Source organism: Microcaecilia unicolor, chromosome 4, assembly GCF_901765095.1.
Source record: "Microcaecilia unicolor chromosome 4, aMicUni1.1, whole genome shotgun sequence".
Classification (NCBI taxonomy): domain Eukaryota; kingdom Metazoa; phylum Chordata; class Amphibia; order Gymnophiona; family Siphonopidae; genus Microcaecilia; species Microcaecilia unicolor.
In genome coordinates this window covers 80579384-80595582 of record NC_044034.1, presented here as the reverse complement: position 1 = coordinate 80595582, position 16199 = coordinate 80579384, and the positions used below count along the sequence as shown (strand labels likewise).

Below are 16199 nucleotides of genomic sequence, written 5' to 3'. Positions count from 1 at the left end.
AGGATTTATTACTCAGGAGAAACAGTTTCTACAAACACAATTCCCATTAACACCTATAATTTATGTTCTATCTAAAAGATGCACAAATTTGCACAACTCCCCCCCCCCCCCCCCCCCCGGACACCAAATTACTTCCTCTAAAGGGTCATTGCTAGAACCACTTTCAATTTTTGTGGATACATATTTACATCCTTTTCTCCCTTTGTTGCCTCATGAAAGGAACGCTCACATTATGATTCAACTGGATTCACTTTCTATTCCAAAGCAACCAGTACTTTTAGTCATGGCTGATACTGAAGCTTGGAGGGGCATTTTCGAAAGGATACCCAAGTCAGGAAAGACATCCAGCTCAAAATGTCCAAAACAGACATCCATCTCACACGTACTTTCCAACAAGAAATGCGTCAGGATTTTCTGTTTGAAAATATTTGAGATAGGTGTCTGTGTGCTGAGGATGTCCAGCATGAACAGCCATTTTACGAACTAGGGCATCCAAAATATGAACAGCTAAAAAGCAAGGACGTCTGTCTAGCAACATTCTTAGAAAAATGGCTACACAGACATCCACGCAGAGCAGAGGGGCAACTTAAAGGTGAGTGCAGTGGACTGTAAACCAAGGAACCTTGGTTCAAATTTATTTTATTTATTTATTGTTCACTTATATCCCACATTATCCCACTCATGCAGGCACAATGTGGCTTACAAACATTAAATAAAATACAGAATAGAAAAACTTAGAAGAGTATACAAGGAATATGCAGGGGGAGAAGCATCTAACAGGGTGAACTAGCAGGGTAGGAGCCAGGGAGGGTGCATCAAGCAGCGGTATAAAGTGAGGAGTAGGTCTTGGCAAAGAAGTAGGTCTTCAACAACTTCTTGAAGAGGGCGTGGTCCGCTTGAGTTTTAAGGTGTTGCGGGAGAGCATTCCAGTGCTTAGGACTCCAAAAGCGGAACGATGAGGCGAAGATCCTCTTGTACTTGACACCCTTACAGTTTGGGAAGTGAAGGTGGAGGAAGGAACGAGCAGCAGGGTTGGCATTCCTGGGCGGGAGGTCGATCAAGGGGTGCATATACTCCGGGGCAAACCCATAGATAATTTTGTGGGTCAAGGAGCAGAGTTTAAAGGCAATACGCTCCTGAACAGGCAGCCAGTGTAATTTGAACCGTAAGGGTTCGGCATGTGCAAAGTGTTGCTCTCTCAGGATGAGTCTTGCAGCAGTGTTCTGAACTGTTTGGAACTTTTTCAACAGAGAGGCCTGGCAGCCCGCGTAAATTCCGCTGCAATAGTCCAAGTGGGAGAGGACAAGCCAGTGGACAAGTGTGCGGAACAAATCTCTAGTAAGGAAGTATCTGATACTCCGAAGCCTCCACATTTCAACTCTTATTTTGTAATTGTGAGCCCTCCAGGGAACAGAAAAATACATACCGTATATGTAAAGCAGACCACTTCAATAGCTTTCAGGTTTGCAAGAGCACGTATTATTTTTAAATCAGTTTGAATGATTTTCCATGTTCTAAACAGTAGTACCTTGGAGTTGTTCATTTTATGTTTTTCTCATCTTTTTCTCTACTCAGTTGCAAGGAATTTCATATTAAAACTTCCCGTATTTAACAGTGTTTGACTGAAACGTCATTTGCAGCGATGTTTTCCTTCTGAGCTATTAGAATTTGGAATGCACTTCCTTTATCAATTCAAGCTGAGGCTGGCTATATACTACTGTGTAAAATATTAAAAACTTTATTTGATAAATTCTGATTGTTTTCTTTTAGCTCCTCATGTTATTAAGAGTTCTCTTTTATGTTAACCGCCTTGAACCTTTCACTAGGATTAGTGCAGTCTACAAGTCTCGAATTAGATTAGATATTTAGGCTCAATAGGTATTTTTCTGTTTCTGAAGGGCTCACAAAAAAAAAAAAAAAAAAAAAAGAGAAAGTGGGATTTGAAACTGGGTCCCTTGCACTGCAATAACCACTAGGCTACTACTCCTCGGATCTGCATGATGCTCTTTTCAGAAAACCCATAATACCTGCAGGTATAGAGCATGGTATTCTTTTCCAGTTTCACTTTCAGGGGGGGGGGGGGCAGCAACCACTTGGGGGTTAAGGAGGTGTTCTGCCTTAATCTGTCCAGTAGCCAGCTACTCAGAGCAGCTTTTTGTGCTCTAGATGTGATTTTAAAAAAGGACTCCTTAGTTAGGCCAGTTTCAGATTTGGATGTTTCTTTCCATTTGGTTATCACTGTTGGATATCCTGAATTTGGGCCCTCCCTTTTCTGGCCAAAACACACCCCCTTGCTATTTGGACATACTGCAATGTTGACATCCATCTTCTGCCTTTGCAAAATTGGGATTTGTGCATTTCAAGCACATGGACTTCCAACTGGGCATTTTCAGATGGCCATATTCTTTGAAAATACGCACCACTGTATACTAACATACTCCAAGCAGCAACTGTCAGAAACATTCTTGATCAGTGTACTAACTTGATCCCTCCAACAGAATTTCTTTGTGAATTACCTGAATATTAAGAATTATTTCATGTTTTCTGGACATTTATTTTAAAAAACAAAAGGTACAGCCAAGAGGGCAACAGTAGCAATGTGATGTTGCAAATTAATGGGGGCTATTTTGAGAAATTTTCTCATCTGATTCACTATTCCAAAATCAATGCCTATGGGAATGATATATTGATGAGTTGGTGTTTTTTTTATATATGGTTGGGTACCTCTGAGAAATGTCAAGCTTTTTGATGGCTTAACTTCTGTGATAATGATCTTAAATTTACATATACTTTTGATTCATTACAGATACATTTTTTTTTAAACGTAACAATTTCAGTAAATACTCATCTTCAGTTTGACAGCTGCTATCTGAGTAGATTACACAAAACTATTCCAGTTGGATAATTTCTGAGTTTAAGATATATTTACTCCTCAATTCAGGAATTTAAAGTTCAAGAAAACGACCGAGACCAAAGATTTAAAGAATAGGGCTAACCATGACTAGGTTATTAGAAAAGCATATAAGAGAGCACAATAAGAACGTAAGAGTAGCCATACTGGGTCAGACCAATGGTCCATCTAGCCCAGTATCTTGTTCTCCAAACAGTGGCCAAGCAAGGTCACAAGAACCTGGCAGAAACCCAAATCATGGCAACACTCCATACTACAAATCCAAGGGCAAGCATTTGCTTCCCATGTCTGTCTCAATAGCAGGCTATGGACTTTTCCTCCAGGAATTTGTCCAAACCTTTTTAAACCCAGATAGGCTAACTGCTGTTACCACATCCTCCAGCAAAGAGTTCCAATATTCATTGAGCGAAAAAAATATTTCCTCCTATTTTTTTTAAAGTATTTCCATGTAACTTCCTAGAGTATCCCCTAGTCTTTGTACTTTTCGAACAAGTAAAAAATTGATTTACTTCTACTCATTCTAAACCATTCAGGATTTTGTAGACCTCAATCATATTTCCTCTCATACGTCCCTGTTCCAACCTGAAGAGCCCTAATCTCTTTAGCCTTTCCTCATACGAGAGAAGTTCCATCCCTTTACCATTTTGGTCGCTGTTCTTTGAACCTTTTCTAATTCCGCTACATCTTTTTTGAGATACGGCAACCAGAACTGAATGCAATACTCACGTATGCACCACGGAGCAATACAAAGGCATTATAGTATTTTCGGTCTTATACACTAGCCCTTTCCTAATAATTTCTAGCAACCTGTTTGCTTTTTTGGCCACCGCCGCACACTGAGCAGAAGATTTCAGCGTATTATCTACAACAACACACAGATCTTTTTCTTCAGCGCTGACCCCCAAGATAGACTCCTGCATCAAGCAACTATGATTCAGATTCTTCTTTCCAATGTGCATCACCTTGCATTTGTCCACATTAAATTTCGTCTGCTATTTGGATGCCCAATTTTCCAATTTCCTAATATCTACCTGCAATAATGCACAGTCCTAACGTGTTTAAACAACCTTAAATAGTTTTGTATCATCTGCAAATTTGATTGTCTCACTCATCATTCTAATCTCCATATCATTTATAAATACCGTATTTTTCGGACTATAAGACGCACCGGACCATAAGACGCACCTAGGTTTTAGAGGAGGGAAATAGGAAAAAAACATTTTTCCTTTTTCCCTTCTCTAAAACCTAGGTGCTCCGGTGCGTCTTGTCCGAATCCCTCCCTCCGAGTTCGGGATCGCCCTCCCCCCGGCCCTGTCACCACTTCTCCCTACTCACGTCACGCGATCTTCCCTGGTGGTCTAGTGACGTCGGGGCAGGAAAGAGCCCCCTCTTTCCTGCCCAGCGCGCTGCTCTCCGTCCTCCTGTATGCAGCCTGACGGTCTCGGCGAGATTCAAAATGGCCGCCGAGAATTGACGTCTCGGCGGCCATTTTGAATCTCGCCGAGACCGTCAGGCTGCATACAGGAGGACAGAGAGCAGCGCGCTGGGCAGGAAAGAGGGGGCTCTTTCCTGCCTCGACGTCACTAGACCACCAGGAAAGATCGCGTGACGTGAGTAGGGAGAAGTGGTGACAGGGCCGGGGGGAGGGCGATCCCGAACTCAGAGGGAGGGAGGTCGGGCGGGCGATCCCGAACTCGGAGGGAGGGAGGGAGGGAGGGAAATCTCTACCTTCGGACTATAAGACCCCCCCCCCCCCCCATTTTCCTCCCAAATTTGGGGGGAAAAAAGTGCGTCTTATAGTCCGAAAAATACGGTATGTTAAACAGCACCGGTCCAAGTACGGATCCCTGCAGCACTCCACTGTTCACCCTCCTCCATTAAGAGAAATGACCATTTAAACCTACCCTCTGTTTTCTGTCTAATAACCAATTCCTAATCCACAACAGAGCCTTGCCTCCTATCCCATGACTCTTTAATTTTCTCAGGAGTCTCTCATGAGGAACTATCAAAAGCTTTCTGAAAATCTAGATACACTACATCAACCAGCTCACCTTTATCCACATGTTTTATTCACGCCTTCAAAGAAATGAAGCAAATGGAGAGGCAAGACTACATCAACCAGCTCACCTTTATCCACATGTTTTATTCACGCCTTCAAAGAAATGAAGCAAATGGAGAGGAAAGACTTCTCTCGGCTTAACCCATGCTGACTCTGTCCCATTAAATCATGTTTCCCTATGTGTTCTGTAATTTTATTCTTTATAATAGTTTCCACTATTTTGCCCCGCACCGATGTCAGGCTTACCTGTCTATAATTTCCTGGATCACCCATAGAACCCTTTTTAAAAAACAGAGTCACATTGGCCACCCTCCAATCTTCAGGTACTACGGACGATTTTAATAACAAGTTACATATTATTAACAGCCGATCAGCAATTTCATGCTTGAGTTCTTTGAGTACCCTTGGATGTATGCCATCCGGTTCAGGTGATTCACTACTCTTTAATTTGTCAATTTGGCTCAGTACACCTTTCAGGTTCGCCGAGATTCCTCCGCATCATCACCCTTGAAAAGCATTTCCGTCTCTTACATCTTCATCCATAAAGACAGAAGCAAAGACCTTTCTTCCCAAGAACCGTTTTCTGTAACCTTGTACAATCAATGGTGCTCAGCCATCTAGACTATTGCAATGCGCTCTACGCCTGCTGCAAAGAGCAAATAATCAAGAAACTTCAGACAGCCCAGAACACTGCAGCAAGACTCATATTCGGTAATACAAAATATGAAAGTGCTAAACCCCTACGAGAAAAGCTACACTGGCTCCCACTGAAAGAACGCATCACATTCAAAATATGCACTCTGGTTCACAAAATCATTCACGGAGATGCACCAGCCTGGGCAGACTGGATGGACCGTGCAGGTCTTTTTCTGCCGTCATCTACTATGTTACTATGTTACATGTCAGACTTGATAGACCTACCACCCAGGAATGCTAAAAGATCATCCCGCACATTCCTTAATCTGCACTTCCCCAACTGCAAAGACCTAAAATACAAACTAATGCATGCATCTAGCTTTACCTACCTGAGCACACAGTTATGGAACGCATTACCGCACAACCTAAAAACGATCTACAAACTAACTAACTTCCGCAAACTACTGAAGACCCATCTCTTTAACAAGGCGTACCACAAAGAGTAACAAATATGAACATATATAATTCCTTCATATATATTCAGAACTGTCTTACTATATCTGCTTGATATACTATCATGTCTCTTACTATAATGTTACCCAAGATTCTTCTGTACCAGTAATTGTATATTTTCTAACTGTATTTCCACTTATCACGATGTATTGTAAGTCACATTGAGCCTGCAAAGAGGTGGTAAAATGTGGGATACAAATGCAATAAATAAATAAATTCACTTTCTCCACTATAGCCTTATCCTCCCTGAGCGTCCCTTTTGCTCCTTCATGATCTAATGGTCCCACGGATTCCCTTGCAAGCTTTCTGCTTCTGATGTACCTGAAAAAGTTGTTACTGTGAGTTTTAGCCTCTGCAAAAAGTTTCTCTTCATATTCTCTTTTAGCCTTCTTTATTAACGCTTTGCATCTGACTTGCCAGTGCTTATGTTGCTTCGACGATTCAGTGTGGAGCATCATTGAATGATACTATTGAAACAGGACATTTAAGGAATCCCAGCAGAGATGTTTCAACAATGCTGAAAGAAAGCCAGGTGTGCTTAATGAGACAGCAGGATAAAGGATGCACATTATCCCCTTCAAATTTTAAGAAGCTTGTAGATCAAAGGAAAAAACACAATTTGAAGTGCCTGTATACAAATGCTAGACGCCTAAAGAATAAGATGGGAGAGTTAGAGTATACAGCACTAAATGATGAGGTAGATATAATAGGCATCTCAGAGACTTGGTGGAAAGAGGACAATATCGCAATGATAGAGAGAATCAAATCGGAGTGGTGGTTGTGCTATATGTTAAAGAAGGAATTGAGTCAAATAAAATAAACATTCCACATGAAACAGATAGCAGCATTGAATCATTATCAGTACAAATTCCATGAGTGAATGGAAGGAGTATTCTTGTAGGTCTGTACTACCAAACACCGGGACATAACGAACAGACGGATAAAGAAATGTTTACAGAGATTAGGAAAACTGGCAAATTCAGCAACACTATAATAATAGGTGATTTCAATTACGCCAATATTGACTGGATAAATGTTACATGAGGGAGTGCGCCAGAGAGATAAAATTTCTAGATGTAACAAATAACTGCTTCTTGGAACAACTGGTCCAGGAACTGACAAGAGGAGGAGCTGTCTTGGATCTGGTCCTTGGTGGCGTGCAGGGCATAGCGTGAGAGATGGAGGTTGGGTCCCATAGGAAACTGTGATCATAACATGATCAAGTTTGAGCTACTATCAGGGATGAACCTGCAAAGGATTTCTACTGTAGCTGCATTTAATTTTTGAAAAAGCAACTATAATAAAATGAAAAGGACCACCTGATAAGGTTAGGACACTAAATCAGGCATGGACATTATTCAAAAATACCATCTCGAAGCCCAGAGCAGATGCATTCCACGTATTTGCAAAGGTGGAAAGAAGAGAAAACGACAGTCAGAATGGTTAAAAGGTGAAGTAAAAGAGGATATTAGAGCTAAAAGATTGTCCTTCAAATAGCGGTGCTATTTAACATATTTATAAATTATATGGAAATCGGAACACGAGTGAGATGATTAAATTTGCAGATGATACAAAACTATCCAAAGGTTGCTAAAACACGTGCGGACTGTGAAATTTTCTGTTCATCAACCTCAAAATACTTTGGAACACCTACTACTGGTTAACTAGATAAAAATAAAACTTGAGTTTCATCATTTAATTTCAATGTATTTGCTTTCAATCATACATTTTCAAATACAGATATACATTTCCAATAGAATTTGACATAGTAGATTCATATTGAAAGAAAAATTGAATACCAGTTGGACAAATTCTATATTGCAATCCTAAACCTCCTAATATGGATAAAGGTCGCAACAACAACAAAAAAAAAGAGTAGCAGATAATGCAGAAACTTGTAATATACTTGATTGCATATATACTAAAATAGATTTGGTTTCTGATAACACAAAATTGTCCATTCTGCAACAAAGAGGAGAACCATTGCAAAACTACACCCTTAATTCCAATCAATTCTAATCTCTAGGAAAATCTGATGGTCTACAGAATCGAATGCTGCTGATATATCAAGGGACACTAAAAAATATCTCAGCCCTTTATCAAAACCAGCTTTAAATACATCCAACGTTCAAATTAGCAATGATTCAGCTTCGTGTTTGGATCAAAATCCAAACTGATAGTAAACTAAGATCTTTTTTTTCCCCAAGAAAAAAGTTAAACAGTACTGACTACCTTATAGCCAGGTCCTAGTTGATGTACTGCAAAAATCTGTGCTGGGTTCAAGGCTTCACTAAAAACAAATACTGCTCCAAGTTGACCACAAAATACTCTATTTGCATCAGCAGTTTCTGAAGATCCAAGGAAACATTTGTCATAACTCTGTAAAGAGAAAAGAAAAAACATTAATCTGTGTATGATGAGTGGTCTGAAATAATAGAATTTAACAGTAGTTATATAGAAATTGACCTGCGATATCCTTAAGAACAATTTATAACAATACTAACCAATTTTTCTACAACCACAACTACAAATCACTTGGCTGCAGTAAGCACCCCCCACCCCCCACCCCCCGGACAACACAGGATAATAACATCCTATGGTGCGCCTGATCAGATCACAACTCCAAATGTGGATTTCATGACAGCACACTGTTTAGGAAATTCTGGTTTATGATATTGCACAAACTGTAAGAAACATACAAATCAAAACCAATCTTTACTGAGAAAATACAAAGAAGCAAAAAAAATGAACAACATAGTAATATGGTAGATGACGGCAGAAAAAGACCTGCACGGTCCATCCAGTCTGTCCAACAAGATGAACTCATATGTATTACTTTTTGTGTATACCCTACCTTGATTTGTACCTGTCCTCTTCAGGGCACAGACCGTATAAGTCTGCCCAGCACTATCCCCGACTCCCAACCACGCCTACCACCACCAGCTCTGGTACAGACCGTATAAGTCTGCCCAGCACTATACCCGCCTCCCAACCACCAGCTCTGATACAGACCGTATAAGTCTGCCCAGCATTTTCCCTGCCTCCCAACCACCAGCCCTGGCACAGACCGTATAAGTCTGCCCAGCATTTTCCCCGCCTCCCAACCACCAGCCCTGGCACAGACCATATAAGTCTGCTCAGCATTTTCCCCGCCTCCCAACCACCAGCCCTGGCACAGACCGTATAAGTCTGCCCAGCACTATCCCCACCTCCCACCATCGGCTCTGCCACCTGATCTCGGCTAAGCTCCTGAGGATCTATTCCTGAACAGGATTCCTGTATGTTTATCAAACGCATGATTGAATTCCGTTATCGTTTTCATTTCCACCACCTCCCGCAGGAGAGCATTCCAAGCATCCACCACTCTCTCCGTGAAAAAATACTTCCTGACATTTTTCTTGAGTCTGCCCCCCTTCAATCTCATTTCATGTCCTCTCGTTCTACCGCCTTCCCCTCTCCGGAAAAGTTCATTTGCGGATTAATACCTTTCAAATATTTGAACGTCAGTATCATATCACCCCTGTTTCTCCTTTCCTCCAGGGTATACATGTTCAGGTCAACAAGTCTCTCCTCATACGTCTTGGAACGCAAATCCCATACCATTCTCGCAGCTTTTCTTTGCACCGCTTCTATTTTTTTAACATCCTTCGCAAGATACAGCCTCCAAAATTGAACACAATACTCCAGGTGGGGCCTCACCAACATCTTATACAGGGGTATTATAAAACCTCTTTTCCTCTGCTGGTCACACCTCTCTCTATACAGCCTAGCAATCTTCTAGCTACGGCCACCGCCTTGTCACACTGTTTCGTCGCCTTCAGGTCCTCAGATACTATCACCCCAAGATCCCTCTTCTCCCCGTCCGTACCTATCAGACTCTCCCCGCCTAACACATACATCTCCCTTGGATTTCTACTCCCTAAATGCATCACTTTGCATTTCTTCGCATTGAATTTTAATTGCCAAACGTTAGACCATTCTTCTAGCGTCCGCAGATCTTTTTTCATGTTTTCCACTCCCTCCGGGGTGTCCACTCTGTTGCAAATCTTGGTATAAGAACAAAGAATTCACAAACTATTATACAATATATTAGTTTGTGGCAAACAGTTTGTCTAACACAGGGAGAGCAATTTTACACATCATTTCCTCAGCTAAAACAGTGCTTTACTTGTAGAAATGGGCTTTTGAAAAAATGTCCATCCTACAGGCAGGTAAAAAGATGTACATAGTTCCAACCATCCAGCATATACGACAAACTCCACCCCTCCCCCCACCCCCCAGTGACAATCACATTTATCGCTATTAAAAATATTGTTTCAGAATAATTTTTGAACATCAGGAACTCTGAACCTTTGTTTATGTATTTGAGGGGTTTATGCAGTGTTTCCGTATTATCAGACTTTTACTTATCCAACAACAGTCGATCCCGTTTACATCAGAAAATCAAGATCATCTCCAATACTTGGAAAGCGAATGATACATACCTGTAAGCAGGTATTCTCCGAGGACAGCAGGCTTATTGTTCTCACTGATGGGTGACGCCCACGGCAGCCCTGAGGTCCGGAAATCTTCCTAGCAACAAAGCTTACTAGAGCCTTCGGTCACGCGCACCCCCGCACGCGCACTACGCGGACATATTCCCGCCCAACTCGCGGGGACATCAGTTAGATCAAAGAGCAAAATGAGAAGATACAACTCCAAAGGGGAGGAGGGCGGGTTTGTGAGAACAATCAGCCTGCTGTCCTCGGAGAATACCTGCTACAGGTATGTATCATTCGCTTTCTCCGAGGACAAGCAGGCTGCTTATTCTCACTGATGGGGTATCCCTAGCCCCCAGGCTCACTCAAAACAACAAAAAAGGTAAATTGGGCCTCACAACGGCAAGGACATAACATAGATTGACCTAAAAACCATAACTAACTGAGAGTGCAGCCTGGAACAGAATAAAATTGGGCCTAGGGGGGATGGAGTTGGATTCTAAACCTCAAACAGATTCTGCAGCACCGACTGCCCAAACCGACTATCGCGTCGGCTATCCTGCTGAAGGCAGTAATGAGATGTGAATGTGTGGACTGAAGACCACGTCGCAGCCTTACAAATCTCTTCAATAGTGGCTGACTTCAAGTGGGCCACTGACGCTGCCATGGCTCTAACACTGAGCCGTGGCATGACCCTCTAGAGTCAGCCCAGTCTCTGAATGGGCTAGTCCGCTCCAGATAGAAGGTCAATGCTCATTTGCAGTCCAATGTGTGCAACTGACGTTCAGCAGGGCAGGTATGTGAACGGGGAAAGAATGTTGGCAAGACAACTGACTGGTTCAGATGGAACTCCGACACCACCTTCGGCAAGAACTTAGGGCGAGTGCGGAGGACTACTCTGTTGTGATGAAATTTAGTATAGGGAGCGTGGGCTACTAAGGACTGAAGCTCACTAACTCTACGAGCTGAAGTAACAGCCACAAAGAAAATGACCTTCCAGGTCAAGTACTTCAGACGGCAGGAATTCAGTGGCTCAAAAGGAGGCTTCATCAGCTGGGTGAGAATGACACTGAGATCCCATGACACTGGTGGAGGTCAGACAGGGGGCTTTGACAAAAGCAAACCTCTCATGAAGCGAACAACTAAAGGCTGTGCAGAGATAGGCTGACCTTCTACACGCTGATGGTAAGCACTGATTGCACTAAGGTGAACCCTTACGGAGTTGGTCTTGAGACCAGACTCGGACAAGTGTAGAAGGTACTCAAGCAGGGTCTGTGTAGGACAAGAGCGAGGATCTAGGGCCTTGCTATCACACCAGACAGCAAACCTCCTCCATTTGAAAGAATAACACCTCTTTGTGGAATCTTTTCTGGAAACAAGCAAGACTGGGGAGACATCCTCAGAGAGACCCAAAGAGGCGAAGTCTACGCTCTCAACATCCAGGCCGTGAGAGCCAGAGACTGGAGGTTGGGATGCAGAAGCGCCCCTTCGTTCTGAGTTATGAGGGTCGGAAAACACTCCAATCTCCATGGTTCTTCTGAAGATAACTCCAGAAGAAGAGGAAACCAAACCTGACGCGGCCAGAAAGGAGCAATCAGAATCATGGTTCCTCGATCTTGCTTGAGTTTCAGCAGAGTCTTCCCCACCAGAGGTATGGGAGGATACGCATACAGAAGACCTTCTCCCCAATTGGGGAGAAAGGCATCTGGCGCTAGTCTGTCGTGGGCCTGTAATCTGGAACAGAACTGAGGGACCTTGTGACTGATCTGAATGGCAAAAAGATCCACCAAGGGGGTGCCCCACACTTGAAAGATCTTGCGCACCACACACGAGTTTAGCGACCACTCATAAGGTTGCATTATCCTGCTCAATCTGTCAGCCAGACTGTTGTTTACGCCTGCCAGATACGTGGCTTGGAGAAACATGCCTCGGCGGCGGGCCCAAAGCCGCATCTGGATGGCCTCCTGACACAGGGGGCGAGATCCGGTGACCCCCTGCTTGCTGACATAGTACATGGCAACCTGGTTGTCTGTCTGAATTTGGATAATTTGGTAGGACAGCCAATCTCTGAAAGCCTTCAGAGCGTTCCAGATCGCTCGCAACGCCAGGAGATTGATCTGAAGACCTTGATTCCTGGAGGGACCAAAGTCCTTGAGTGTGAAGCCCATCTACACGTGCTCCCCACCCCAGGAGAGATGATCCGTCGTCAGCACTTTTTGTGGCTGAGGAATTTGGAATGGGCGTCCCAAGGTCAAATTGGATCGAATGGTCCACCACCGAAGAGAGTTGCGAAATCCGGTGGACAATTGGATCACATCCTCTAGATTCACGACAGCTTGAAACCACTGGAAAGCTAGAGTCCACTGAGCTGATCTCATATGAAGACGTGCCATGGGAGTCACATGGACTGTGGAGGCCATGTGGCCGAGAAGTCTCAACATCTTCCAAGCTGTGATCTGCTGAGACGCTCGGACCTTGGAAACGAGAGACAAAAGATGGTCTGCTCTCGTCTCGGGGAGGTAGGCATGAGCCGTCGTTGAGTCCAGCAGAGCTCCTATGAATTCTAGTTTTTGAACTGGACGGAGATGGGACTTTGGGTAATTTAAAACAAACTCCAGTAGCTCCAGCAGTTGAATAGTCATCTGCATGAACTGTAGAGCTCCTGCCTCCGAGGTGCTCTTCACCAGCCAGTCGTCGAGGTAAGGGAATACATGCACCCCCAATCTGCATAGTGCCGCTGCGACCACCGCCAGGCATTTTGTAAAGACCCGGGGAGCCGAGGCCAGGCCAAAGGGCAGTACACAATACAGGAAATGCTGCGTTCCAAGACGAAATCGGAGATACTTCCTGTGAGCTGGACGTATCGGAATGTGGGTATAAGCATCCTTTAAGTCCAGAAAACATAGACAATCGTTTTCCTGAATCATGGGAAGAAGAGTGCCCAGGGAAAGCATCCTGAACTTTTCTCGGACCAGGAATTTGTTCAGGGCCCTTAGGTCTAGGATGGGACACATCCCCCGTTTTCTTTTGCACAAGGAAGTACCTGGAATAGAATCCCAGCCCTTCCTGCCCGGGTGGAACGGACTCGACCGCATTGGCGCTGAGAAGGGCAGAAAGTTCCTCTGCAAGTACCTGCTTGTGCTGGGAGCTTAAGAACTGAGCTCCCGGTGGGCAATTTGGAGGTGTAAAAGCGAAATTAAGGGTGTATCCTAACCGGACTATTTGAAGAACCCACCGATCGGAGGTTATGAGAGGCCACCTTTGGTGAAAAAATTTCAACCTCCCCCCCGACCGGTAAGCCGTCCAGCATGGACACAATTACTGCGGCTACGTTGATCCGGAGCCAGTCAAAAGCTCGTCCTAGCTTTTGCTGGGGAGCTGCAGGGGCCCGTTTAGGCGAACGCTGTTGACAGGAACGAGCGCGCTGGGGCTGAGCAAGCTGTCGGGAAGGTAGAGCGTACCTATGCTTTTTATAAGAATAAGGAGCACTCCTCCTGCCCCTGAAAAAACGTCTACCAGTTGAGGTAGATGCTGAAGGCGCCTGGTGGGAGAGATTGTCGAGGACAGTAACGCGCTGGTTGAGCTGTTCTACAACCTGCTCGACTTTCTCGCCAAAAATGTTATCCCCCCTGACAAGGGACATCCACCAGCCGCTTCTGAGTCCTACTCTCCAGGTCAGAGGCACGCAGCCATGAGAGTCTGCGCATCACTATACCCTGAGCAGTGGCCCTGGATGCAACATCAAAAGTGTCATAAGCACCCCTGGACAGGAATTTACGACATGCCTTCAGCTGCCTGACCACCTCCTGAAAAGGCCTGGCCTGCTCCGCAGAAAGCTGATCCACCAGGTCCGCCAGTTGCTTCACATTATTCCGCGTATGGATCCTCGTGTAGAGCTGGTAAGACTGGATCTTGGAGATGAGCATAGAGGACTGGTAGGCCTTCCTCCCCAAGGAGTCAAGAGTTCTAGATTCCCGCCCCGGGGTCGCCAAGGCAAAATCTCTGGAACTGCCAGCTCTCTTCAGGTTAGAGTCCACAACCACAGAGTCATGAGGTAACTAGGTCCTCATCAACTCAGGCTCTCCATGTACCCTATACTGGGACTCAATCTTCTAAGGGATGGTGGGATTAGATAAAGGTTTCGTCCAATTCCTAAGCAAAGTCTCCTGAAGAACCTTATGCAAAGGGGCTGTGGACGACTCTTTAGGTGGAGAAGGATAGTCAAGTACCTGGAGCATCTCAGCCCTGGGCTCATCCTCAGTAACCACCGGGAAGGGAATGCCAACAGACATTTCATGGATAAAGGAGGAAAAAGAAAGACTCTCTGGCGGAGAAAGCTTTCTTTCAGGAGAGGGAGTGTGGTCAGAAGGAAGACCACAAGACTCCTCAGAAGAGAAATATCTGGGATCTTCTTCCTCCCCCCATGAGGCCTCCTCCTCGGTGTCAGACAAAAGCTCTCAAACAGCAGTCCTAAACCGGGCCCGTCTCGACTCCGAGGAACGATGTCCTCGATGGTGTCATCGAGAAGTCAACTCCTTAACCGACTGCGGTGAAGCTTCCTCCAACGCCGTCGATGGGGAGTCGAGACCGGTGCCGCAAGTGGTACCACTGTCGGGGACCCCACCAGGGGCAAGGAGCCAGCCGGAGCCTCTGCCAATGGTACCAAGGGCTCAAGCACCGTCGGTACCAAAACAGACTGGTGCATCAACCCCTCCAGAAGATCTGGAAGGACGGCTCAGAGGCGCTAGTCTAGAGTCTCTACCGGAAAAGGCAAGGAAGCCGGTGCAGGAGTTGGAGGCAGAACCTGCATAGGACAAGGAGGCGGTACCGTGCTGTCCATCGACCTATGCATCGACACCTCCTATATGGAGGGGCAGCGGTCCACCCGGCATTGACGCTTCTCGGGTGCCGAGTCCCTCGACACCCCGGAGCTCCCGGTACCATGACGAGAATGGGACCGGTGCCGATGCTTCTTGGCCTTCGCCCTTGGCATGGCATCGGTACCCCTAGGTACCGACGAGGAAGACGTTGAATCCAAACGCCTCCTCGGGGTCAGGTCCGAAGGTCGGTCCCAATGGGCCTGCGAAGCAGGAGCCTTCGAGATAGGTGGAGACCCACTCAATGGCTCACTACTCCCAGCGTGTAGAGGTCTGCAGACAGCCATAACCTGCACTCCCGAAGTCGATGCCTGCTCCGGTGCCGAAATCGACACCGCTGAACTCGGTACCTTGGTCGACGTCGACACCGAAGTTCCGGGCAAAGCTCAAAACAGACGGTCCCACTGAGCTTGTCTCGCCACTTGTGTTCTCTTTTTCAAACCGAGACACAGTTTACAGGCAGCGGGGCGATGTTCAGCCCTAAGGCATTGAAGACACGACACGTGTGGATCAGAACCTGAGATCGCCCAGTGGCATCGACCGCACTTCTTGAAGCCGTTGCGAATATTCAATGTCATCGATGGAAAAATAGCGGCAGCGAGATCAAAAATGTCAATGTTGCCAAAAAGGGCACAGAAAGGGAGAAAGTGCGAACGGCGGCCTAAGACTGCCGCAACGGCGGTGAAACAAAACTTAGGCGCGCGCCAAACTCTAGAAGTCTAAGG

General features: G+C 45.2%; 1 protein-coding gene across 1 annotated transcript in view; it reads right to left on the bottom strand.

The window, feature by feature from the left end:
• The window catches only part of NBEA (neurobeachin), a 1994973-nt gene that overhangs the window by 1671049 nt on the left and 307725 nt on the right, over positions 1 to 16199 (bottom strand). The window contains 1 exon segment of the mRNA XM_030200381.1: positions 8352 to 8498. Within this exon segment, the coding sequence (XP_030056241.1) occupies positions 8352 to 8498 (147 nt within the window).